This window comes from Pteropus alecto, unplaced genomic scaffold (genome assembly GCF_000325575.1).
Source record: "Pteropus alecto unplaced genomic scaffold, ASM32557v1 scaffold98, whole genome shotgun sequence".
Taxonomy (NCBI): Eukaryota; Metazoa; Chordata; class Mammalia; order Chiroptera; family Pteropodidae; genus Pteropus; species Pteropus alecto.
This window is the reverse complement of record NW_006443570.1, coordinates 19,684,572-19,709,662: the sequence shown is the minus strand read 5'-3', so window position 1 is coordinate 19,709,662 and position 25,091 is coordinate 19,684,572. Positions and strand designations below refer to the sequence as shown.

At 43.4% G+C, this 25,091-nt stretch overlaps 2 protein-coding genes across 4 annotated transcripts; both read left to right on the top strand.

The window, feature by feature from the left end:
* Positions 1-226: 226 nt before the first annotated feature.
* SPAG5 (sperm associated antigen 5) lies at positions 227-19,876 on the top strand. 2 transcript variants are annotated; one of them, XM_006925005.2, is made up of 24 exons: positions 227-386; positions 582-707; positions 6,692-7,785; positions 7,892-8,075; positions 11,452-11,526; positions 11,775-11,867; positions 11,956-12,090; positions 12,304-12,423; positions 12,548-12,640; positions 12,740-12,853; positions 13,219-13,312; positions 13,469-13,616; positions 13,696-13,798; positions 13,989-14,122; positions 14,349-14,487; positions 17,361-17,472; positions 17,637-17,723; positions 17,986-18,106; positions 18,210-18,321; positions 18,705-18,785; positions 18,945-19,100; positions 19,181-19,255; positions 19,386-19,466; positions 19,680-19,876. In XM_006925005.2, exons 1-24 carry the CDS (start codon positions 264-266, stop codon positions 19,749-19,751), a joined length of 3,672 nt encoding a protein of 1,223 aa, XP_006925067.1. In that variant the 5' UTR covers positions 227-263; the 3' UTR covers positions 19,752-19,876. The 2 variants fall into 2 exon arrangements, with proteins under 2 accessions (XP_006925067.1, XP_015454751.1); XM_015599265.2 differs by having other exon boundaries at positions 17,971-18,106.
* Positions 19,877-20,019: 143 nt separating this feature from the next.
* ALDOC (aldolase, fructose-bisphosphate C) lies at positions 20,020-24,041 on the top strand. 2 transcript variants are annotated; one of them, XM_025041621.1, is made up of 10 exons: positions 20,020-20,291; positions 20,561-20,641; positions 21,653-21,774; positions 21,861-22,072; positions 22,183-22,237; positions 22,332-22,492; positions 22,606-22,689; positions 22,914-23,088; positions 23,215-23,414; positions 23,540-24,041. In XM_025041621.1, exons 3-10 carry the CDS (start codon positions 21,663-21,665, stop codon positions 23,633-23,635), a joined length of 1,095 nt encoding a protein of 364 aa, XP_024897389.1. In that variant the 5' UTR covers positions 20,020-20,291; positions 20,561-20,641; positions 21,653-21,662; the 3' UTR covers positions 23,636-24,041. The 2 variants fall into 2 exon arrangements, with proteins under 2 accessions (XP_024897389.1, XP_024897390.1); XM_025041622.1 differs by having other exon boundaries at positions 20,020-20,641; positions 21,699-21,774.
* Positions 24,042-25,091: the final 1,050 nt, after the last annotated feature.

The window sequence follows — 25,091 nt, the reverse complement described above, 5'->3', positions numbered from 1 at the left end:
TGTGAGGGTGGCCCACTGGAAGCAGAGGAGATGGACTCTCCGAGATGAGGCTACATACGAGTCTAAGTCCTGGCACGCATCCAACCCTCCTGCACGCGTCAGTGATGACCGGAAGGCAGAGGGAACTCGCGCAACTCTGTCGGGCGGGGGCGGGGCCTGAGATGGCCCCCGCCCACCGTCCTCTGGTCTCGACCCTGGAGTGGATGCGCCAGCCTGACGCACTGAGGCTCCGCAGCCAATCGGGAAACGCGAAGCAGTTTTAAATGAAGACGGCGGGTGAACAAGTAGTCAGCTTTTGGGTCTGCCAGGTGGTCGTCGTACGTTCTATGTTGAAGATGTGGCGGGTGAAAAAAGTGAACCTTAGCCTGTCGCTTTCGCCCCAGCCGGTGAGTGGGAGAGCTTCAGGGAATTTTTGATCGAGCCTGGGGGCGGTGGGCGTGTGGGGTGTTTTGCTGGCCCTGACGCATCGGCGCTACTGGGGTAGGTGCCTCTTATTGCCCTTTGAGCTTCTTAAGGCGGGAGGAAAAGGGTGGGGGCTGGTAGAGCCCAGGCTTCCTCACACGGTCTTCTTTCATTCTCAGGGAAAACCAGCTATGAGAACTCCTCTCCGAGAACTTAACTTGCACCCCGATGCCCTCACCAGCTCTGGAAAAGGGCCCCCGATGGGCTACTCGCTGACCCCATCACTGTGCAAACTGGAGCTGCAGGTGAGATTTGCCTGACCAGCCTCTCGACTGGGCTTTTTGCCAAAGCCGAGAGCTCAGAGGAACAGAGGGCCAGAGCTGGAACGTAATTAATAATGTTAATGAAGTCTTCTACCTCAGTGACATCCGTTTACAGCTATTCAGGCCATCAGAGAGGTGCCCTAGCGTGGTTAAAGGAAATCCACTGAGAACCTAGGTCTCTATTTTACTGTTAGATTTTTATCACCTCTTTCCCCATTCAATCTTTACCAAACTACAGAGAAATACTATCACTTTGGTTAGTAGTCTCTCTCTACCATGGGCTCACTTACGCAAAGATCAGACAGCTGCTAGAATTGAGGCAATATCTATCCATTCTATTCTTTTCTCTTTCTAATAATGAGAACCATGTAGTTTACCATATTTTCCCTCTTGCTCTGGTTTCTAGAAAGCTCAGGGTCAAATCTGATCATCAGGTATAGCTACTGTTACTCCTTGAAATAGGAAGATTTGCTTCTTTTTTCTTTTTTGATCATGATTTTGTATTTCATTAACCTGATCAATTGACCTATGGATCTGTCTACCTGTTCATTTTCATGCAGTCTGAATTATTTTTGGAAGGAGATAGGATATAAATAAAGTAGGTTAGAGGAGGAAAGGAGAATATGTAAAAACAGATGATAGCCTGAGTAACAATGTATGAAGGTAGCAGATTTTCTTTAAAAGAAATCTAACACCTACTGTCCAATAGAATTTTCTGGGATGATGGAAATGTCTGATTATCTGTGCAGTGCGGTTTGGTAGCTATTAGTTAGGTGGCTATTGAGCACTTGAAAGGTGGCTAACATGACTGAGGAACTAAGTTTTTAGTTGTATTTAATTTTAATTTAAATGATGACGTGTAGATAGTGGTTACCATATTAGACAGTACAGCTTAGGTAGGAAAGAAATAAGTACTAAGTGGGAACTGATTTTCATAGAGCTTATAGAATTTAACCATAGCCATTTAAAAATCATAGTGGGAATTTAAGACTCTCTACCCCCTTGCTTGCTTGCTACCTCCTGATATAGTTAGAAAAGAGTTTTTTTGCTTTTTACAATTTTGGTTATTTATATAAAAGATGTTTATTGTTTGAAATAGTTGAAAAATATATAAATAATAAGAAAGAAAATATGATTGTTATCTTCAATAACTATCATATTTAAAAATTCGTCCTTGCATCTCTTTATGTGTGACTATCTATTTGTATGTGTTTATATATGCACACATCCATATTTTATCAAGGCAATTTTTCCCCTTTCCTTTCCCTCTCTCTCTCTCTTTCCTTAGCTTCACTTTTTTTAGCTTCACTCTCTAATTTGCCCTTCCTCTGGAATTAATCTCACTCACACATGCCCTGCTCTTCCCAATTCATTTTAATATCCTAATGTGTACCTTTCCATTTTTTTCTCTGTGTTCTTAATAATATGCAAACATACAAAATTATTTCATTGCTCGATCCCAATATACAGTCAATTCTCATTATTTGTAGTAGTTATGTCCTATAAAGTCTCTGTGAATACTTAATTAGCAATTACTGGACTACTGCTCCTTGGGGAAATACAGGATTATGGTCCTGCAAGCTTCTGATCAAACATTTTTCATTAGCCAATCAATACATAACCTTATTTTATACATATTTCTGTTTTAAAACACTTTATTTAATATATATTGTTGATTCACTAACATGGAACTCATAGTCAACAGCACTTATGCCTTAATGAAGCTTATCTAATGCACATAAGGCACATCACAGCTTTCTTGCACTTTGGAACACTAGCCAGCACTTCAGCACTATGTTTGGGGGCCATTTAAAATAGGGAAATCACCAACAAAAAGCAAAAAAATGCAACAACAGTGGCACTAAACAGATCACAAAAAGGATGATTGTTTACAGTATGACAACTAAAAAAGAAAGCAAAAAAATGTCACCTTGTTCAGCTTCAGCTGGCGGTGCGTGTTTCAGGTGATTCATATTTTCGCTACTCCACAGATGACCAAAAGTGCTGCAAGTATTGATTTTGGGGTTACAAATAAATTTTAGTGAGTAGGCAATTTCACAAATACTGAATCCACAAATAATGAGGATCGACTGTATACATTTCTCTGCATGTTGCTTTTCTCATTTAACAATGTGGTACAAATCCCTCCATGTCAACAAAAAGCACAAAAATGGGAAAATCATGACTCTAACTAGGTGGTGTAGAACTAATCCATAAGATGCTATGGTACACATGAATCATAATTTATTCATAAATGGTCATTTGTGTTTTTATTTTTTTGCTTCTACAAACAATGCTAACTTATAAATATCTTTGTATTAGGTACTGATACTTTTATTTCGACAAGATACAGTTTCAGGAGTAGGATTGTTGGGTTGAAGGGAAGATGTTTTTAATTGTAATAAATTTTGCCAGATTGCTATCTAAAATAGCTATTTCTCCAGCATTATATAAGGATATCCATTTCTGCACATCACCTCCTCCGGTAGTTGTTAGAGATCTTTAAAATTTCAGCCAGTATGATGTGGAATCTTATTGTTACTTTAATTTGCATTTTCCTGACTCCCAGTGAGTGTATCTTTTATATGTGTGTTGGTTATTTGGATTTGCTCTTTTGTGAAGTGTTTATTTATATTATTTGCTCATTTTTCTATTGAATTGTTACTCTTTTTATAAATGTCATTTTATAAGTGTTCTTTGTCTATTATAGTCATCCTTTGTCATGCTTTCTAGCTAGTTTATAATTTTCTTTTGATTTTTATCTTTAATTCAGGGATTATTTAAGAGTGGTTCTTAATTTCCAAGTGCTTAAAAACTTTTTTCTGTCACCTTTTAAATTTATTTTCTTGTATTATGATCAGACTGTAATTTATTTTCTTTATAGCCAAGTATAGGATCAATTTTTCTAAGTGTTCCATGAACATATGATAAAAGCGTATTTACTGTTCAAAGGATATCACATTCTATTTATTTCCATCAACAGATAGTTAATTACTCTGTCCTTGCATGTGTTTTAGTCTGCCAGATCTGTTGAGTTTTGACAGAGGTGTTTTAAAGTGATTTTTAAAAAAATTGTGGTAAGATAGACAGACATAACATAAAATCTACTATCTTAACCATTTTTAAATGCACTGTTCAATAGCGTTAACTTTATTCACTTTGTTGTGCAGCCATTCTCCAGAACTCTTTCTATCTTATAAAACTGAAACTATACTCATTAAACGACTTTCTATTTCTTCCCTCCCCAAGCTCCTGGCAACTACCTTTCTACTTTTTGTCTCTATGAATTTGACTACTCTAGGAAACTCATATGAAAGGAATCATATGATATTTATTATTTTGTGACTGGCTTACTTCACTTAGCATAATGTCTTCAAAATTCATTTATGTTGTAGCATGTGTCAGAATGTCCTTCCTTTTTAAGGCTGAATAATATTCTATTGTATGTATATATACCACATTGTGTTTATCCATTTATCTGTCAATGGACACTTACTTAGGTTGCTTCCACCTTATGGCTATTGTGACTAATGCCACAATGCACATAGGCGTACGAATATCTATTCTGGAGCCTACTTTCAGTTCTTTTGGGTATATACTCAAAAGTGGAATTGCTTGATCATACGGTAATTCTATTTCTTATATTTCGAAGAACTGCCATACTGTTTTTCATAGCAGTTGCACCATATTACATGCCTAGCAACAGTGTACAAGGGTTCCAATTTCTCCATATCCCCACCAACACTTGTTATTTTCTATTTTTTTTTTTTTTACAGTAGAAAAGAGAAGTTTTATTAGAAGGGAAAGTACACTTCCAGATGTGGAAGCGGGCCTGAGCAAGAGAAGCATGGCTCAAAAAGGCGACTATTTTTTTTTAATAGTGGCCATCCTAATGGGTGTGAGAAGTTGTCTCATTATATTTTCTATTTGCATTTCCTTAAAGATTATGATGTTGAGCATCTTTTCATGTGCTTATTGGTCATTTGTATATTTTCTTTGGAGAAATGTCTATTCAAGTAGTTTGCCTATTTTTAAGTTGGGTTATTTTGTTGTTGTTGAGTTGTAGGAGTTCTTTATATATTCATAAAACTTTATCAGTTTTATGATTTGCAAATATTTTGTCCTAAAGAGATTTTTTTAAAGGAATAAATAGGAGTTGATAAACACTGCAAAGACTTTAAGGTACACTTTTCATCTAAAAGTTTTTGGATTATATATTTAGCTTCTGAGTTATTTAGTGTAGACTGATAATTGTTTTTTTGTATTATATATCTTCAATTATGTCTTTTATTATAATAATGCTATTAAGTTACATTCTACCTTGTCTGATATTAATATTGCTGCCTCTGCTCTCTGTTTTCTTTTGTCTGGTGTCTCTTTGCTATTCCCTTTATTTTCTACTTTTCCTTTAGCATTTTGAAAGAAAAACTTCTAAAAATTGATATAAAATACTTGAAAGTACATAACATGCAGCTTAATGAATTTGTATAAAGTACACATCATTGTAACCAATATTCAGGTCAGTAAATAGGACATTGCCAGAATATCAGAAGCTCTTTTTTTAGTGCTCGATCTTGTGTTATAAAGTTCCATCCACTACTGTAAATGAGAAATATCATGTAAGTCTGATTCTTTTTTTTTTAATAATTGGTCTTTCTACCTAAAGCTTTTAAAATAGTTTAGTCTTCCTTGTAGTTCAGAAATTTTATCTTTTCTTGTATTTTTTTCTTGTTAATCCTGCTTGGGACTTGGTGAGCCATTTCAATATGCAAACTCAAGTCTTTCTTTACCTTAGAGAAATTTTCTTTTAATATTTGTTAATCAGTATCTCACCTGTATGTGTTCTCTTTTCTCCTGGAACTTGTTTTATTTACATGTCAGGTTTATTGCATTTATCTTCCAATTCTTTTAGCTTTTTCTTCAGATTTGCATTTCTTTGTATTTTTATCTTTGCTTTATGATATTTCTTTCATTTGATTGTCCGAGCCAGTAATTCTAGTCTCATCTCTGACCATCTTCTTTCAATTCATTTTACTCTAATTTTTTGTTTAAAAATAATATTTATTATTTCCAGAAAGTCTCTGTGTGTGTGTATGTGTATGTGTGTGTGTTGTATTTGAATCCTTTTATGTAATCATATTTTTTGGTTCAAATTATCGTGTTTTTTCCATCATCTGTATTTTGTTAGGGTCTACCTTTTCTGACTATCTTAGGGTTTGTTCTTTCTCTGGCTACTAGATCCACTTAAGTACATTCATATTTTCCTTTTCTTGTTTATTGAGTTTCAGAACCAACAACCCTATATGCGGTAGAAAGTGCAGTGGTCTTTGTCTCTGTGAAACAGCAGTAGGGACATTGTGAGTCTCTTATTAGGGCACCAGGAAGAAGTCTTGCCACTCTTCATTCTCTTCTGCTGCAAAGACTAGAGCTCTTTAAGTCTTAGGGGTTGAATGGATTCAACCCATGTATTTAGAATACCCTCAGCTCTTGGAGTCAGGGAGACTAGGTCGCTGGCACAGGTTGATGTTGCCTTTTCTCCCTAGGGTCCATGGATCTCTGTAGGCCAAGTGCTCTCTAACTCTGGTTCCCAATAAATCTTGTACCAACTCTAGATTTTGACAGAGCTTGACCTTAGGGGTCCCTCCTACCTAAAAGTGGGTTGGAGTTAGCATTGGAAAGAAGTGGGGTTACTTTCAAGCTACTATCCTCTGATTTAGATAAATTATCTCAACCTTGTTTATATTGTAGGCTGGTTCACTTGGAAGAACCCAAAATGGCTTCCCAGCATTTCTTTCCCTGCTGTTGGGTCTTTGTAGCGAGCAACAAGGCTTCGCCAAGTTCTTGCCTATGCAGAAGTAATGAGAACTCTTTCTTTTTCTGAGTTTGGACAGTATCCTACACCCATAATTGTATGTTAGGAACCAGAACTGACTACCTTAGTCAACTACTTTTGTTTCCTTTGGCAGGAATGTACCAACAACTCATCTCTACTGGGTTTTGAAAATCCTAAGATGACAGACTCTCCATCAGAACAGTGCAGCCATCCGTCAAAGTGGTTAGAAGCTTGTCAACATGAATCAGATGAGCAGCCCCTAAATCTGATTCCTCAAACCAACTCTACTCCCAAAACGTCTGAGGAAGCAGTAGACCCACTGGACAACAATGTGATTAAAACTATGATCCTTGTACCCTCCTCCCCAGGAGGACAGCAGCAAGACATTACACTTAAAGCCCATTTAGATACTATGGCAGAAATAAACAGTTTCTCTCTAGATAAGCCTTTGAGGCCAGGAGATCTGCTGAGAAAGGGGGAGACACCCTGCATGGAAGACAGCTTTTCAAGAGTTGTTCCCGCTATGCCCGAGAAACCTACATTTCAGAACCCTCCATCCCATCTCTTAGAGTATCCATCAAATTCCTGTTCTGAGCAACAACTACACTGTTCCAGGGAAAACTTGAGGGACAGTAGTTCTGAGGCTGTGCCTGAGGACTTAGTTGCTTCTGAAACTAATGCCATTTTGCCTTCCTCCATGCTCTGTCTTTGCCCTCCAACTGCCTTAGCAGCAGATTTCCTTGTCAGTCATGTGGACCCAGGGGAGGAAACTGTGGAACACAGAGCTATAGAGGAAGGAGAAATGAACTTTCCCACACTCACTGAGGAGGCTGAATTGGGAGATCAAGCACGTGTCTTAAATATGGAAGATATTCCATCCTCATGCCTGATCCCAAATCCAGGAGAAATGGAATCCCAGGCAGCTCCATGCCCAGCAGTAGAAGATGCTGGTAGGATTCTGAACTCTGATACAGGGCCTTGGATGTCCCCACTGGCCTGGCTGGAAAAAGGTGTAAATACCTCAGTCATGCTAGAAAATCTCCGCCAGAGCTTATCCTTTCCCTCTGTGCTTCGGGATGCTGCAACTGGCACTACCCCTTTCTCTACTTGCTCAGTAGGGACTTGGTTTACCCCTCCAGTGCCACAGGAAAAGAGTACAAACACATCACAGACAGGCCTAGTAGGCACCAAGGACAATACTTCTGAGAGGGAGCATCTCCTATGGGGGTAAGTGTTCCTATATCCTTGTGTCTCCTGGGCTCCATTAAACTGGACCTGTCACTTCCATCCCTTTCCTTGTCTTTTATTTCCTCATGTTTTCTTCCTGATGCAGCCGTCCTCCAGATCTGACTGCCTTATCTCGACACGACCTGGAAGATAACCTGATGAACTCTCTTGTCATTCTGGAGGTTCTCTCCCACCAGCTGCAGAACTGGAAGAGCCAGCTGACTATTCCTCACCCAGAAGTTCAGGACAGTAGCACACAGACTGACACAACTGACACCTCTCCCAGTGGGGTAAGAAGATTACTCCCAAAGTATAGAGGATCCCAGTGGGCCCTCTTCCTCAGAATTTAAATTGATAAACTGCCAGAGGGCAAAGGAGACTCCTTAACCACAGATTCATCCTTAGAATATGTTGTAAAAGCTGTGGATCTGGAAAATCCCTTAACGCTGTGAGTACTCACTATACCCCTGGGGTACGTCCACACTTTCCAAGGGAATGCAATCAAGGAAACTTCAAAGGAATCAGTTTCTAGATCTTCATTTTCCAAATGTACTCTACTAATTTTTATTCTTTCCTACTTCCCCATTCTCAATCGCCCTTACTCACTTTACTAAAGAAGAACATATTTACTACATATCCTGAATCTTACATTGTCAAGGGATGGCAATCAAATAACGATAGAAAATATTTGTATGCATGCTGAGAAAGTGAATGACTGCATTGATCATATTACACATAATTTTTGCATGCTTTCAACAAAATTGAAGGAAGACTTTAATTATGTTAGTGGATCATTAAACATTTTTGATGAAAGTTCACTACGAGACTTTTGGCATGTATCTCAAAGGAGATCCTGGAATTGGGTGGTAACATACCCTCCTCTTCTTCCATTCCCACTTATTCCCATTTATGTAAAGATTTCTCAGTGCTTAAATCTAGAAAGATGGAAAATAGGCGTAGAATTTTTGCTGAACCATGTCTTTTTGTAGGAATTATAGTAATCCACAGATACATGAACTAATAAGGGAAGGGGAGCTCCTCCATCAATTTCATTAATAAATGATTATCAATGAAATTTTACTAGGTATTTTTGTGGTTTTATTAAAATTATAATATTATTACAATGATTAGTATACAACTGATGAAAATATTTCTCCATCCAAAAGAAAGTTCGTTTCACTTAAAAGCTTATGGTCAGAGAAATTTAAAAGAAATTTAAATTTAGATGAACTTTTGTTGTGGCAGATATATTGATTAATAACACACTTTAAAGTAGAAAAATATATTACATTATGATAAAATTCTGAGACGAGTAAAAATATAAGTTCAAGGGGAAAAAGAGATGATATAAAATTTCTGACCGTTAAAGAAGAGCTCGTTCATGTATTTTTTAAAGATATAAAATAGATATTAAATCATTATGGTGTATGTAGTATTTATACCATTGGATATAGTTGAGTGGTTTAACAGTTTTATTTTAAACTGTCAATATTTATAAAATGGTGGGAATTACAGTCATTGTAACAATTTAAACTTAAGGATACTCAGTCTTTCAAAATTATTGTAGCAGATATGAGAGGAAAACAGTTTAAAGACCAATGTCCTAGAGGACTCCAGCTGTGATAACAAAGGCTGAGAAAGGAAGGGAATGGTGTTTGGGGAAGGAATTGAGAGCCTCAGTATTGTGGCTGTTGAGGTTAATAGGTGGCTGCTGCTGAGAAAAGATGTTCTCTAAATGCCCAAAGACCTCCTTTGGGTTGACAATATCCTCAAATAATGATTTTACCTTTTGCCCAAATCCTGGAAACCATAGTCTCATCATTCCTCTAGCTTCTCAATTTCTCTCCTGTGTTTTCTTATTTTTGTATCCTTTCCTCTTGTCCTTGACCTCATTCTCCAGCCCTGAGTCGGTCTTGTACCTCTTTCCTTGAAGCTTGCCAAATCCCTTTGGAGGCCACTGAAGCAGAACCAAAGAGGGGAAATGACAGCACCTTCAGCCATTCCCCATCACAGTGCCATGCCCTTGCCGCTTGGATGCCTCCTTCACACTAATCTCATCACCTGCCTGACTGCCCAGCTCTGAACAATGTGTGTGCCTTGTCCAGGGCTCATGGGGTGCTCCGTGCTTTACTGCACGATGCAGTAGGGAATGATGACTGTTTTGCTGGGGAAGAGAGTGATGAACTCCAAGAGATCTGCCTCCTCAAATCCAGGCTGCTGTATCATCGTGACTCAGCAGTGCTGCTCCCGCGGTTGTTTTTTTCCCAGATGAGGGCTGCCTTTCAGCAGTCAAGAAGGCTCCCCACTTTTCTCCCAGAACTTTAAAATCTTTCCATAGCTCTGCTGCCTTTGAGATCATATGTATCTATATAGCACACTAAGATTTTTGTCTGCCCCAAGATAATGAACGGTAGGAGAATAAGAAAATAAAAATGACTAATAAATATTTGAGAATGTTACTGGTAATCAGAGAAATGCCAATTGAAACAATGAGATGTTATGTTCTTCTGACAAAATAGCAAAGAATAAAATAGATCATGCTGGTAAGCATTTTCTTATTGTCAATAAGATATAAGTTCAACATTTTTTAAGGCAGTTTAAGTAAGACCCTTAAAGCAGTTCAAACTTTTGACCCAGTAACTCCACTTCTAGGGATATATTCTAAGGGGGGCGGGGGAGTTATGCATAAACATGGTAACTTTAAAAAAAAAATGAAAAAATAAAATAATAGTATGTCCATAAGATGGGATATTCTGCAGTCATTTAAAAGTATGTTTATAGAGATTTTAACATGTTTATAACATGTTTATAAAGATTTTATAAAGATTTTAACGTAAGTTCAAGGTTTTTAAAGAAAGGAAATCAGAATTCAGATAACCTCTGAGCGGCTTAGAGGTGAGGTAAAATATCAGCAGTTAAATATGTGTGTTATTTCACTTTAATAGGTCCCTCTATTAGCAGATGTCCCAGTTTCAAGCTCTTCCAATGAGGAGAGTAAATATGAATTCAGGGCTAAATAACATTAGTATAATAAAATTAAGTAACAAAAACAGGACCTCACATTTACGTATATATTATAACCTAAATTGTGATTTTTCTTAGGCATTACTGTCTTTCATCAAATCTAAGATACTGTCAATATTAAGATGCGTCCCAATTCAGTGGTGTTAAAATGTAAAAAGATAATCATCTTAGAATTTACTGAATATGGCAAATCCCTCTAGTAAGGAAATCTGTGGTGTGGAAGTATATTGAAATGTCTTGGGGCAGGTGCTATACTGTTGGTTAAGAATCACTGTTCTAGGTAGTGAAATCAGTAATTTCTTTTTCTATTTCATTCATTTCTGTATTTCTAAAATTTTACAATAAGCACATATCCTTATAATTTAAAAAAAGTATTTTTAAAAGGAAATTTTTATCTACCTCTGGATTTTTTTTCTGACTTGGCTTCATTGAGCTGTGAGCCTTGCTCCTGTTTTTTTTTTATTTTTTTATTTTTTAATTTTTTTAATCCCCTGCCCCCCTTCCTCTCCTGACCTACAGATGTTGGCCTTGCTCCTGTTTTTAATAGGAAAGGCTCCTGTATCTCAGTGGGTGGGAGGGGGAATGAGGTGCCGGTAGTGTGTGCCGCCTATGCAAAAGGAACAACTCTGTTTCTCTGGCTAGATAAGTAAGAAATCTCAGCATCTTCTGGAGAGCCAAGAGGTTGGACAGGCCCTGCTGCAGGCCAGAAATGTCCTGGTAAGTGTTGATTGACCTTATACCATGTCTGGGTCTCCTGTGAAGATCAAGAATAGAGAATCCTAGATGGTTAGCAGATGGTGGTACTCAGCTGTGATAGCGAAGGGAGGTCTCCAAACCTTTGTTAAGAACTTCTCTTTTTTTATTGGAGCTTGAAATTGGGGTCAGTGGCTTTTTTCCCTAGTATCCCTGCTTATTTCCTGCTTCGTGACTTTATTTACCTAGCCTAACCATCTTTCCTTCTTTAGCAATCATGGGCGCTGGTCTCTAAAGAGCTGATATCCTTGCTTCACTTATCTCTGTTGCACCTAGAGGAAGATAAAACTACTGTGAGTCAGGAGGTAAGCAGCATGAAGATGACGGTGGAGGCCTCTGGTGGGACTGAAAGCTGAAAAAATAAAGAAACTGTATCTGATTCTTACTTTGTAGTCTCGGCGTGCAGAAACCTTGATCTCCTGCTGTTTTGATGTGTTGAAGAAATTGAAGGCAAGGCTCCAGAGCCTTAAAGCAGAAAGGGAAGAGGCAAAACACAGAGAGGAAATGGCCCTCAGAGGCAAGGATGCGGTAAGGTGTCAGGCTTTTGTTCCTGGATTTGGGAGGTCTCTTCCTCAGGGTTCCTACAGGAAAACAAATTCACTTGAGACACAGATTGGTGGCCTTAGAACTGCCTGCCCTGGTGAATAACAAACTAAACTATGTATGTGGTAGACAGTTTTGGCTTTTTGTGCTTTTTCCCTCCTCTGCCTACCGTGTCCTCACAATTCCTTCCCTAAACAGGCAGAGACAGTGCTAGAGGCTTTCTGTGCACATGCTAGCCAGCGCATCAGCCAGCTGAAACAGGACCTGGCATGCATGGGGGAATTCAGAGGCCTCTTGAAGGAGACCCAGACGCAACTGGTAATTTTAGGGCATTTCCTTTCCTGAGATCCATGCTGATACACTGGGAAGATGGTCATATACCCCCACTTTGCTTCATCCAGAGGGAAGGGGGGCCCCTCCACAGTTGCTCCTTCTCGTATAGGTAGGCCTTCATACTGAGAAAGAAGAATTGGCTCAGCAGACAGTGAGTCTTATTTCAGTCTTGCAACAGGATTGGATTTCCATGCAACTGGATGTGAGTATTTGGGGCCATCATGCTACTTCACTCACAGCCAGCCCTATTAGGAGCCTTGCCCCAAGAGTGCTCAACTGACCTGCTTGCTTCCCCTGGTAGTATATAACATGGACGACTTTGCTGAGCCGGTCTCGACAACTCACAGAGAAACTCACAGCCAGGAGACAGCAGACCCTGCAGGAACGTGATACTGCAATTGAGGAAAAACAGCAGGTACAAATTAGGAGTGGAGACTGCTGAGGCCTGGTTTCCTCCTTCCTCTCTGTAGAAGGTCTTTCTAATGAGTGGTATCACTAGCCTCTTACTCTGGGACCTGTCGTCTTTCTACCCTGTGGGTTTGGAGACCAGTCAGGTCTCTTAACTGTAAGGTGGCCTTAGGCCCAGTTGTCTCCTTTGCCCTTCAGCACCTTCACCTTTTCCTGTTTCTACTTTTTCCTGAGGATCAGCCTTATTGGCTGCAGTGTTGCTGCCCAGGAGCAAAGAGGTTCACTATTCTGTCCAGATAGAGGAGCTGGACTAAGTCCTGGGATTCTTGATTCAGGAAAAACTGTGGGAGAAAAACTATTATTTCTTTCTAGGTTTCCAGGGAGCTGGAACGAGTCTCTACCCAGTTAGAGGACTGCAAAGGCCAAATAGGACAATTGGAGTTGGAAAACAGTCGCCTAGCAGCAGGTGTGTGTGCATGCATGCACTCAAGCAGTTGTGCCCTGCTAAGACTTGGGGTGTGGCAGTAGAGCAAGCAAGTGCTCTAGAGCACTTTTAGAGCAGAAGTGTGGGGAGGTTCTGGCTTGGTGATCACATGGTATCATTAGGATACTTTTGGTCTAGATCTCCAGGCTCAACTGCAGATTCTTGCCAGCATGCAGAGTCAGCTAGAAGAGCTACAGAGTCAGCATGCTCACTGTACCCAGGACCTGGCCACGAAGGATGAGTTGCTCTGCCAGCTTACCCAGAGCAATGAAGAGCAGGCTACTCAGTGAGTTCCTATCAAGTTATTGTGGCAGTAGGTGCCCAGGATATAGGACCAGTGGGATCTAATATAAGGTGTCTGGCAGATGGCAAAAGGAAGAGATGGCACTAAAACACATGCAGGCAAAGCTGCAGCAACAACATGCTGTCCTGGCCAAGGAGGTGCAGGACCTGAAGGAGACACTGGAGGTAAGAAACGTGGCTTGAATCTGGGAAGCTGGCAGGAGTGAGACTTCTACCTGATGGTATTCAGGAGAGGTTTCAGACTATGGACTAGTAAAAGCCTCTGTTCCCAGGGCTTTACTATTTCCCACTTAGGTTCATCTTTTGCCCCTCCCTTTCTTGCTCCTTCCCTTTCTTCCTTCTCCTGTCTCTCCAGTTTGCAGACCAAGAGAATCAGGTTGCTCACCTGGAGCTGGGCCAGGTTGAGTGTCAGTTGAAAACTACGCTGGAAGTGCTCCGGGAGCGCAGCTTGCAGTGTGAGGACCTCAGGGACACCGTAGAGAACCTGAAGTAAGATCTCTACCTTTCTGTGCATCCCCTCTAAGTGCTAAGCTTTCCCAGGAACACTTCTAGAAGCTAAAGTCTCCAAGGAGGGTATTGTGACAGAGTCCAAGAGCCTTTTGTTTCCCTCTTTAAATGCAGTTCTGTGTAGAGATTCGGGAGAGGTGATTGGGGAGAGGTGTTCAGAGAAGGTCACCTGGTCTTTGCTGTCTTATCTGTTCCTTCCTTATTTCAGGGCTCAACTGGCTAGCACCATAGCAGAGAACCAGAAGAAAGACCTGGAGAAGACACGCCAGTATTCCCAAGAGCTCAGAGGGCTGACTAAGCAACTACAGAGCCTGACCCTCTTTCTACAGACAAAACTAAAGGAGAAGGTGGGATCTCGGGGTTCCTTCTCCTCCCTTTCAATCATATCTTTGAACTAAGATGGTTTTATTTTTTTTCCTTCTCAATCTGTATACCTCTTATTTCCTTTTGTCGCCTTACTGCACTAGTTAGAACTTTCGCTACGATGTTGAAAAAGAGTGGTGAGAGGGGACAGCCTTGCCTTGTACCTGATCTTGGAGAGAGAGCTTTGCGTTTCTCTCCATTAAGTATGATGTTAGCTGTAGGGTGTTTTTTGTAGATATTCTTTATCAAGTTGAAGAAGTTTTCCTCTATTTTCCAATTGTATCTTTATTGTATAGAATGTTTTTCCTAAGACACTACTTTTGTTCTATCTCTGTGACCTTCAGTGACTTTCAGTTGCCTACGGAATAACCTCTTTGGCCTATCACTGAAACTTTTCTTCATCTATTTCCTACCTCCCTATTATGAACACTTTACTCCAGCTAGACTGTCTATACACTACACTTGTGTCCCATCTACATTTAAACCCAGACTCGGGCTGTTACCATATCCACCTCTTCTGTCTTCAAACTCGAAATACCTTTTCTTTTCCTATTAAAATACTCCCTAGTTCACCTTCTCTCTGAAATGTTCCCAGATCACATGGACTCATTAATCTCCTACTATATTCCTCATGAACTTACTCTCCTTTTGTGCTTGTATTGCTTTTCTTTGGATGTCTGTTCTCTTCAACTAGACTGTGTTTAAAGAAATTTAGTCTTACTTCTTCGACTTCTCTACAGTGCACACTAAATGGTCGATATTTTTCAGAATACAGAGTCAATTAGCTTATTCAATAGTTAAAGGTACAACCAAGATGCTGAAGTCTGGAAGTGCTTATGATCTGACCCTCTTCCCCAGTGTGTACTGAGCACAGGAAATGTGAAAGAATCCACAGTCTTACAGGGAAGATATACAGATGTAAACTTGTCATCCTGACATGTGATCATGATAGAGATCTGAATGTATGATCACTGTGGGAGCACAGAGAAAGGAGCATCAGTTCTATCTCTGAGCATTAGGCTCTCTTCTCAAAGCAGGTAATCCTTGGGCAGTCTTAGGCTTAGAAGTTTGTCGGGGGTGGGTATATAGGAAGGCCCACCAAGCAGAGGGAACAGTATATGAAAGCCATAAAGGCACTATGTGTACTTTCTTGTAACGTCAGCCTTCTAACAAGACCTGGGGTAGGTGCTGGGACTACAGGTGAACAAGGCAAGGCCCTGCTTATATGGAATGTGGCAAGCTTGGGGACTGAGAAGTAGCACTTTATGATTGGAGTGGAGGGGCTATATGGGGCAAGGATGACAAGGAGACAAAGCTGGAGAAGTAGGCAGGAGGCCAGATTTTGAAGCCTTGAACTAATGACAATTGTAGATAGGGTAGAGAGGAGGGGATGAATTGGATAAATCCAATACATATTTAGGAAGTAGAAGAGAACCTGGTGACCAATTTGGTGTAGGAGTAAGGTGGGAGAGTGAATAATGATTTCTAGATTGCTTCAAAGATGGTGACACTTTCTAGAACTGGAGTTGGCAAACTTTTGCTATAATGTGAAATAAAATCAATATTTTCAGCTTTGTGAGCTATGCGGTCTCTGTTTCAACTATTCGCCTTTGCCTTTGTAGCTCAAGAGCAGCCATAGACAGTATGTAAATGAATGGGTAAGGTGGGAGAGTGAATAATGATTTCTAGATTGCTTCAAAGATGGTGACACTTTCTAGAACTGGAGTTGGCAAACTTTTGCTATAATGTGAAATAAAATCAATATTTTCAGCTTTGTGAGCTATGCGGTCTCTGTTTCAACTATTCGCCTTTGCCTTTGTAGCTCAAGAGCAGCCATAGACAATATGTAAATGAATGGGTGTGGCTGTATTCCAATAAAACTTTATTTACAAAAATAGGTGGCAGGCCAGGTGTGGCTGTATTCTAATAAAACTTTATTTACAAAAATAGTGGCAGGCCATATTTGAACCACAGGCTGTAACTTGCTGCCCCCTTCTCTGGGATGATAAATATAAGAGAAACAGATTTTTGGTGGGGTGGGACAGGGAAAATGGTGAGTTCAGCTTTATACCTCCTAAATTTCAGGTGAACTATGGTGCATTCTGGTAGATATTTCACAGGCAGTTGAGCCTCTGGGTCTGGAGATAGGGAAAAATCCAGATAAGAGAGACAGATTGAAGGGTCATCCATGTGGAAGTGGAATTTTTGTGGAGCTTCCCAGGCAAGGCCACCTGGGGAGTATAAAAAGAGCCAAGGATTAACCAGAAGTAGCCCGACAGTTAAGGAAGGACCTCTGCTTAGAGAGTAGAAATAGCCAGAAAGGTATGAGGCCTACTTATGAAGGAGAGAGAATCATGTCCCAGAAGCTAAGAAAAGGAAGTTTCTAAAGAACATGGACGTTGATTATCAAATAGGTTAGATAAAGTTAAGAAGTGAAAAGTGTTCATTGCATTTGAAAGTAAGGATGGTATTGGTGAACCAAATAACAAGAATTTTCGTGAACTGGTGGGACAGAAGTCTGAGGATAGTGGGCTATGGAGTCAATGGATGGTGAGAATTTTAGGCAAGAAGTGTAGGTTTTTCTTTCTTTCTTTTTTCTCCTTTTTTAATGGAAGGGAAAGAAAAGGTAACTAAAGGGAATTTAAGGTAAGAAGGTTTTTTTTGTTTGTTTTTTTGTTTTTAATTGTTGAGAGAGCATTAAGTTCAGGGAAGGGAGCTAATGGAGAAGTTGAAGATAGAGAAGAAAGGTAAGAGATAGAACAGCATTCCAGAGGACATGGCTGGTAAGTACCTGGGTGTTCAGGGAAATCATTGATTCTGAAAAGCAGCTGATGTTTTTTTATTCATTTGCCCTTAGGCTGAACCAGAGACCCTCCTGAAAAGCACAGCCTGTGCTCCTGCCCAGGAACACCCTCTATCCACAGATAGCACCTTCTTGGGAAGCATCTCGACAGCAGTGGCAGACAAAGGTTAAAGGCCCTGGAATATAGGAGTGGGAAAATTGTGACCCTGTTGATATCTTCAGCTGTTAAAGATACTCACCCACACACCTCTCTCTCCGTGGTTTCCATTATGGCAGACCCCTGACTGGGTCACCGAAGGGGTCCTCTACCATAATTCGTTTTTGTTTCAGAGCCAGAATCACCTCCCATGTCCTTGCTTGGAAGTGACAAGAGTGCTTTCACCCGAGTAGCATCAATGGCTTCCCTTCAGCCTACAGGTTAGGATGGGCTCCAGGGATCCCGCCTCATTTCTAGATCAGGTAGTGAGGATAAAGACTAAAGCAGTGAGAAGTGCTTTGCTCTAAAAACCTAAATTCTACTTGGGCTCATTATATTTCTGCCTTTTGGGACCTGTAATGTTCCAGACATTCAAATCCTATGGGCGGGGAACATGGATAAGAGTTGTGGAAATGATGGCTACACAACTCCTTCCTTCCAGATCTAAAGGGCTCTATCTCTATCTAGGACTTTCTCTTTCAGAGATCCCAGATATGGAGAAGAGCCTGGCAGAAATGAGTACTATCACTCTGGAGCTTCAGAGCCTGTGTTCCTTGTCGCAAGGGTCTAAAGAAGAAGCCGTCAGGAGTATGCAACAAAAGATGTGAGTGGAGTACAGTTCTGGTGAGAGAGGTCAGCCCCTTATATCAAGGGCCCAGCCAGTCCCTGAGAGGACAGGAATAATGCTGAATTCTTCTTTCTCCTAGTTGTGATCTGCAGGCTAGGCTGCAGGCCCAGGAAGAACAGCATCAGGAAGCCCTGAAGGCAAAGGAAGCAGACATAGAGAAGCTGAACCAGGCCTTGTGCTTGCGCTACAAGGTGAAGGAGGGGCCTAGAAGTGGGACAGTGAAAAACTGGGGCAGCTATACTGGCCCACTGGGAGCCACTGTCTCTCCAGGAATCTGGGTGGTGGGGATTTTCCAACTACTGCCCTAGTTTCACCCTTCCTAGGGTCAGACATTTCACATGTTTAGGAATCAGCTATGGGCTGACCCATCTCCCAGGCCAATTGAGAAGTCGGGAACTCTAGCAGAACTCTTAACACTGAAATGTGCCTTGCCTGATGTAGCCTTAGAGGAAATGGAGTGTTATCAATAGGTAGCACCTGGGCTGAGCATGGGTCAGGCACTAAATCCTATTTCCTGGCAAGGGCTGCAAAGAAGCCAGCTCTCTGTACCTTCTTACCTCCTTTTCCCTCGCAGAATGAAAAGGAGCTCCAGGAAGTGATACAGCAACAGAATGAGAAGATTCTAGAGCAGATAGACAAGAGTGGCGAGCTCATAGTATGTTCATCATGATGCCTGGCCTTCTGCCTTCTGTGTCCTGGTAGCTAGAATCCCAAATATGAGAATTGGATCTCCCGGCCTTGTTTACCACATGAGATAAGAAGGATGGAGAGGACCTTTGAGGGCTACTGGATACTTCTCCATTCTCATCCCCAGAGTCTTAGAGAGGAGGTGACCCAGCTTACCCGCTCACTTCGGCGTGCGGAGACAGAGACTAAGGTGCTCCAAGAGACCCTGGCAGGTCAGCTGGACCCCAACTCTCAGCCCATGGTTACTAACTGGATCCAGGAAAAAGTGTGGCTCTCCCAGGAGGTGACTCAGAATTAATAGAGGAGGTAAGCAGCTGGCGGGAATCCTAGACTGCGCTCCTACTGATCTAGATATATTTATAGGTGGACAAACTGAGGGTGATGTTCCTGGAAATGAAAAATGAGAAGGCAAAACTCACAGTCAAGTTCCAGAGCCATGTAAGAATGCCCATTCCATTCTGGGGCCATTTCTCCGTGCCACTAGCAAGTGCTCTGCCATATTTTCCTTGTTCCAGATGCTATGCTGTTCTTTTAAGCATAAGACTTATGCAACCTATTTGCTTTCTAGAGAAATATCCTGGAGGAGAATCTTCGGCGTTCTGACAAGGAGTTAAAGAAACTAGACGACATCGTTCAGCACATTTATGAGGTAAAGGAGGGAGTGGATACAACTAAGGCACCTGATATAAGGCCTGGCCCCAGGAGGTACTTATGAGCATAGCTCTGGTTCTCGGCCTGTGTGTGTGTGGTCTGTTCTAACTCACTATTACAGGTTTCTCTGTGGCTTCCATTTTCTGCCCTATAACTCACTGGTGCTTCCTGGGGTTGTGACCCTGAGCTGCCTTTTCTGCCTCTCTTCCAGACTCTGTTGTCCATCCCAGAGGTCGTGAGGGGTTGCAAGGAGCTTCAAGGATTGCTGGAATTTCTGAGCTAAGAAACTAAAAGCTGGAATCTGTTTCATCTCTTTTTATCTGCAATACTCCCTTACCCCAATACCAGGCCCAATTGGCATAGAGCCGGCTAGGTTTAACGCTATTTAAATAAAGTATATTTAATGTATTTCTTCAGACTCACTGAATCTTGTTTCTTGGGTGAGAGAGGGATGGATAAGATCAGGGGAGAGCTTGGTCCTTCTGCCTGGGCACCCTCTACTACCCCTTCCATTGCATCCAGGGCCAAAGTTGGCTGCCCCTCCTCCCTTCTCTTGCTTCCTCATATATGCTGGGCACTGGACTGCTTGTTCCCTGGCTCATGGCCTGGGGAACAGACAAGGCTTCATTCTCTTAACTTTCTCCATCCCCCTCCTGGGTAGGCACTGGTGAATAAGGGGGTGAGGACAGAGAAACTCAGTTCCTTCCTGACCCTGGACTCCCACACTTTGTTGGTACCTCTGTCCTGCCTACCCCACCTGTTGTGACTCTCCTTCACCAGACCAGGCTTAATCTCCAACATCAAGCACAGTAACCAGCACATGGTAAAAGCAATTGTACCAGAAATGAGGGCAAGGCCATTTCCTGCCTCTGGGGCCCTGGTGGCAGAGCTCCACGAGGTGGGAGGGGGCAGTCCACAACAGACTCCGAGGTCCTGACAGGGTAGTCACTCCACCATGTTGTCCCGCCTCTTTTGGCGTGGCCTTGTCAGAACACCAGTCCTGCAGAGGGGCGTGGCCAGGGGCGGAGACTTCTTGCCCCGCCCACTGGGGGGAGTCACGTAGCTCTGCGGCATCCTCAGCCTCATTTACAGGAGCCAGGGCTGAAGCCGCAGCTGTTACAGACCTGAACCCAAGCTGTTCCTGTGCTGCCGCTGCTAACTCACTGCGCACAGGTGAGGACCGTGGGCGAGGCGGGAGCTGCTCAGCATCTCCATTTTCTCTCCTTGACTCTTCCCCCTGCCATTCTTGCCCTACTCCCAGGAGCCCTTGGATGTGCCACCTCAGCCATCTCCTTACATCCTCTCTCTTTTCTGTCCACTCAAAACCCCATGGTTCATCCTCTCCCATAACTCCCCTTCTTCTCAGCTCATACCTGGACCTCAGCTTTTCCAATCCCAAATCTTCCTCTGCTGACTGGGTTTTTTTCTTGGAGTCAGTCTCTTCCACCAAGACCACCTTAATCTCTGCCTGCTCTCTCTCCTAGGCTAAGTTCCCTCTCCATTTCCCCTCTCTGTCCCCCTGGTTTAGGTCCTTCCCCCTGACTAGTTGCCTGTCTCACTATCACCTCCCTACAAGTCACCTCCTTTCTCCTCCTGCATCTCCTCAGCCTCTCTGTTCATTCCTTTCAAACCTGATCCTCTGCTCTCATATCCTGACTGCAGAGTTATAGACGCCTGTGACAGTTATTTGTGCCACTTCTACTCCCAAGCTGCCCCCTCCTCCCAATATTTTCCTGCAGAAGCTGAAGGAAGAAGGGTGATGGGTACTTTTGCTTCATTCTGAAGCCTTGGAAGTAAATACACTTTACCTAGGGGCCCTGCTGAGGATGAGAAAAGGGAAGTTGGAAAGGTCAGGGGTTATGTCTACCTGAATTCAGTGGAAGATGGATTGGCATCTTTGTTCGGGCAGTAGTTTTAGAAGACCTGTAGCTTCGGGGCTGTTCACCTCCCCACCCCCACCCTGCATCTTTCTATGGGGCTGGGAAGGATGCCCAGCAGGGACAAAAGGAGATGTGGGAACTGGGGCCCTAAGCCTAATGGCCAGGACCCATGCCAAGGACTGCTGCCCTGTTCCCAGCCCCATGCTTGTTGGGGGTAGGGAGGTTATTTGGCCCATATGGCCAGGAGAGGAAGCAGAGGATGTAGTGAGTAGGGTCCAGCTTTTATATCTTGTCTCTTCCACAGAGCTGTCACTATGCCCCATTCATACTCAGCCCTTTCTGCTGAGCAGAAAAAGGAGTTGTCTGACATTGCCCTCCGGATTGTGGCCCCAGGCAAAGGCATTCTGGCTGCAGATGAGTCTGTAGGTATGTAGAGGCCTGTGGCTGGGTAGGGTAGAGGTGGCTAGGAAGCCCTGGGGATGACCTTGTCACCCCTTTTTGTTTCCTTTCAGGCAGCATGGCCAAACGGCTGAGCCAAATTGGGGTGGAGAACACAGAGGAGAACCGCCGTTTGTACCGTCAGGTCCTGTTCACTGCTGATGACCGTGTGAAGAAGTGTATTGGAGGTGTCATCTTCTTCCATGAGACACTCTATCAGAAAGATGATAATGGTGTTCCCTTTGTCCGTACCATCCAGGATAAAGGCATTGTCGTTGGCATCAAGGTGCAGCCACTGGCCCCAGGTTGCTGAGCATGGAAATAGCTGTGTGTGTGTGAGGGGTGGAAGGGAGAATCCTGCCTGGGTTCAGCCCTCTGCCTGTGTTTCCCCTACAGGTTGACAAGGGTGTAGTGCCTCTAGCCGGGACTGATGGAGAAACCACCACTCAAGGTACAGGATGGATAGGCTTTAGGATCACAGGGTTGGAGGGTGGTTGATGTTGGCAAAGAGGGGCAGAGTGATGCGACTGGCACTATGCCTGCAGGGCTGGATGGGCTCTCAGAACGCTGTGCCCAGTATAAGAAGGATGGCGCTGACTTCGCCAAGTGGCGCTGTGTGTTGAAAATCAGCGAGCGCACGCCCTCAGCACTTGCCATTCTGGAGAATGCCAATGTGCTGGCCCGCTATGCCAGCATCTGCCAGCAGGTATGTGGCTATGTGTGTGAGGGGGGCAGATGGGTGCCCTGTGCCTGGTGGGGAGAAGACTTTCTCTCATCCTGCCTACTGCCCCTCCCAAGCTACTTTGCTCTTATTTGCAGAATGGCATTGTACCTATTGTGGAACCTGAAATCCTGCCTGATGGAGACCATGACCTCAAACGTTGCCAGTATGTTACGGAGAAGGTGAGTCCACACTCGGGCAGACACATACCACAAGGATAGCCTGACGGGAACTTGTTCACCATGGACAGATGCGGGCATTTTCCGCAAGCACTCTTTTACTTGATCCTAGAACAGACCTGTGAGTCTGAGCCTATACTGACCTTCACAGTCATGCCCACCCACCTTAGACAGGGAGCATAAGTGGCAAGGACCCCAAACCTTAGTAAACCTTCTCTGATCCCCAGGTCCTGGCTGCTGTGTACAAGGCCCTGAGTGACCATCATGTGTACCTGGAGGGGACTCTGCTCAAGCCCAACATGGTGACTCCTGGCCATGCCTGTCCCATTAAGTATAGTCCAGAAGAGGTTGCCATGGCAACTGTCACTGCCCTGCGTCGCACTGTGCCCCCAGCTGTCCCAGGTACCACCCTGCTTTCTAACCTCCTATCCTCAAGACTCATCCTCAGGTTCTTGTGGTCTTCAGGGATCCCTTACCCTGGAAAAATAGAAAGTGACTAATCAGTTTGTCTTTTTTTGTCTTCCCTAGGAGTGACCTTCTTGTCTGGGGGTCAGAGTGAAGAAGAGGCATCACTCAACCTTAATGCTATCAACCGTTGCCCCCTTCCCCGACCCTGGGCCCTCACCTTCTCCTATGGGCGTGCCCTGCAGGCCTCTGCACTCAATGCCTGGCGAGGGCAGCGGGACAATGCTGAGGCTGCCACTGAGGAGTTCATCAAGCGGGCTGAGGTTGGGAGCTAGGGATGGTGGTTGGGGGTGGTGGTGTGCAGCTAGGCAGGGGTCAGAGGCTACAGCCTTTGGCGCCTATGGGCTGGCTCAGCCTGCTTACACCCTCCCCTCCTCTACTTTTGCAGGTGAATGGGCTTGCAGCCCAGGGCAAGTATGAAGGCAGTGGAGAAGATGGTGGGGCGGCGGCACAATCCCTCTACGTTGCCAACCATGCCTACTGAGTACCCACTCCGTACCAGAGCCCTTGGCCCAGCCACCTGCACCCAATTTTGCCTGTAGTTATGGCCAGGGCCAAATAGCCATGCAGAGCAAACAAGCGTCCATCCAGCACTGAGTCACCTTCCTTTTTTGTCCTCCCCTCCCCTCTCCCATTGTTGTACCTGGGACCTTTGGATAGGAGGATAGAAAGCCCCTCATGGCTGAGGGCTGGAGAACTTGCTAGAAGTCAGAGCAGGATGCCTAGGTCTCCACTGCCTCTGCCAGCTCCCACAATTTCTCCATGATGGGGTAGCTGCTTCTTGGGCTTTCCTTGTCTGCTCTCTCTCTTAGGATTAGAGGGTAGAACACAAGACACCTGACTTATGCCTTAGGTACATAGCAAATAGCAAATAAATGGTAGCAAAACACGCTACTGTGTCTGTCTATTTTATACATCAATTTTCCATCTCCTAATTTCTGATCTCTGATGACTCTGTCTCTGGGCCCTCTGACTTGGAGGTGAAGAGAGGATGGGTTTTGAGTTTCATTGGGCTTCAAGTCTATAGGGGAGGAGCATGCCCAGTAACCATTTCTAGATCAGGGCCTGCCTGTTATGTCCAAGGCTGGAGCATGGCAGTATGGAGGGCTGCAAGTCTCTCAGGAACTGCTACATAAGAGGCACTAGGCTGCAGCTGCAGCAGGATGAAGTGATGCAAGACCTGAGCAATCCTGAAGGCAGCTTCTGTGCAAGGCCCAAAACTGGGGTAGGAGGGGATGGGAGTCTCTCACTTCTCAGCTGTGTTGAGCCTTGCCAGGGCTTGACACATTCTGCTAGGGGGAGCCACTGCAAGAGGAGCACCTGGGCTCCTGCCCAACCAGGAAGAACTCCAAGGCTTGGGACTGCCAGACTGAGCAGAGTATCTAAGAGGTTGCCAAGGGCTATTGCCCACTCCCATGTGGGGCAGATGGGGGCACAGAGGGGGCCCATATGAGAGTCTGGGGAAGGGCAGACCTGGTGAGGTCTCGTGATAAACTTTGACCACTTGGCTAGAGGGGCGTATGGGTAGGGTGAGCATCTGGTCTGTCTGATCAGATAAAAAGATGAGAGAACCTGCTGAGTGTGTTGTGTGTGAACTGGGGAGGCCAAGCTCTGTGTAAAGGGCACAACCAATCCTCCAGCCAGCTAATGACTGCAATATGGGAATGTAGGCCCAGTGCGACCTGACCTAATAGTAACAAAATTAGCTAACGTTTATAAGCACTTTCTATGTGCTCTTGCCAGGCCCTAGTCTAATTATTTTATGTTTATTAATTCATTTACTACAACATACAACAACTTTATGTAAAGTAGATACTATTACTATCCCTATTTTAATATGAGGAAACAGGCCCAGAGGGGTTAATTAACTTCTCGAGATCACTCAGGAGAAGTGGTAAAGTCAGGATTTGAACTCAAGTGATCAGGATCCAGGGTCTGTG

What these genes read in the sequence shown, in the direction of transcription:
- SPAG5 (XM_015599265.2), top strand. Translation starts at nt 264, where the DNA reads ATGAAGACGGCGGGTGAACAAGTAGTCAGCTTTTGGGTCTGCCAGGTG. An exon ending in AGGGAGCATCTCCTATGGGG is followed by an intron (nt 7,786 to 7,891) that starts GTAAGTGTTCCT and finishes TTCCTGATGCAG; the next exon opens with CCGTCCTCCAGATCTGACTG. An exon ending in TCGTTCAGCACATTTATGAG is followed by an intron (nt 19,467 to 19,679) that starts GTAAAGGAGGGA and finishes CCTCTCTTCCAG; the next exon opens with ACTCTGTTGTCCATCCCAGA.
- ALDOC (XM_025041621.1), top strand. Translation starts at nt 21,663, where the DNA reads ATGCCCCATTCATACTCAGCCCTTTCTGCTGAGCAGAAAAAGGAGTTG. An exon ending in GGCTGCAGATGAGTCTGTAG is followed by an intron (nt 21,775 to 21,860) that starts GTATGTAGAGGC and finishes GTTTCCTTTCAG; the next exon opens with GCAGCATGGCCAAACGGCTG. An exon ending in ATGCCAGCATCTGCCAGCAG is followed by an intron (nt 22,493 to 22,605) that starts GTATGTGGCTAT and finishes TCTTATTTGCAG; the next exon opens with AATGGCATTGTACCTATTGT.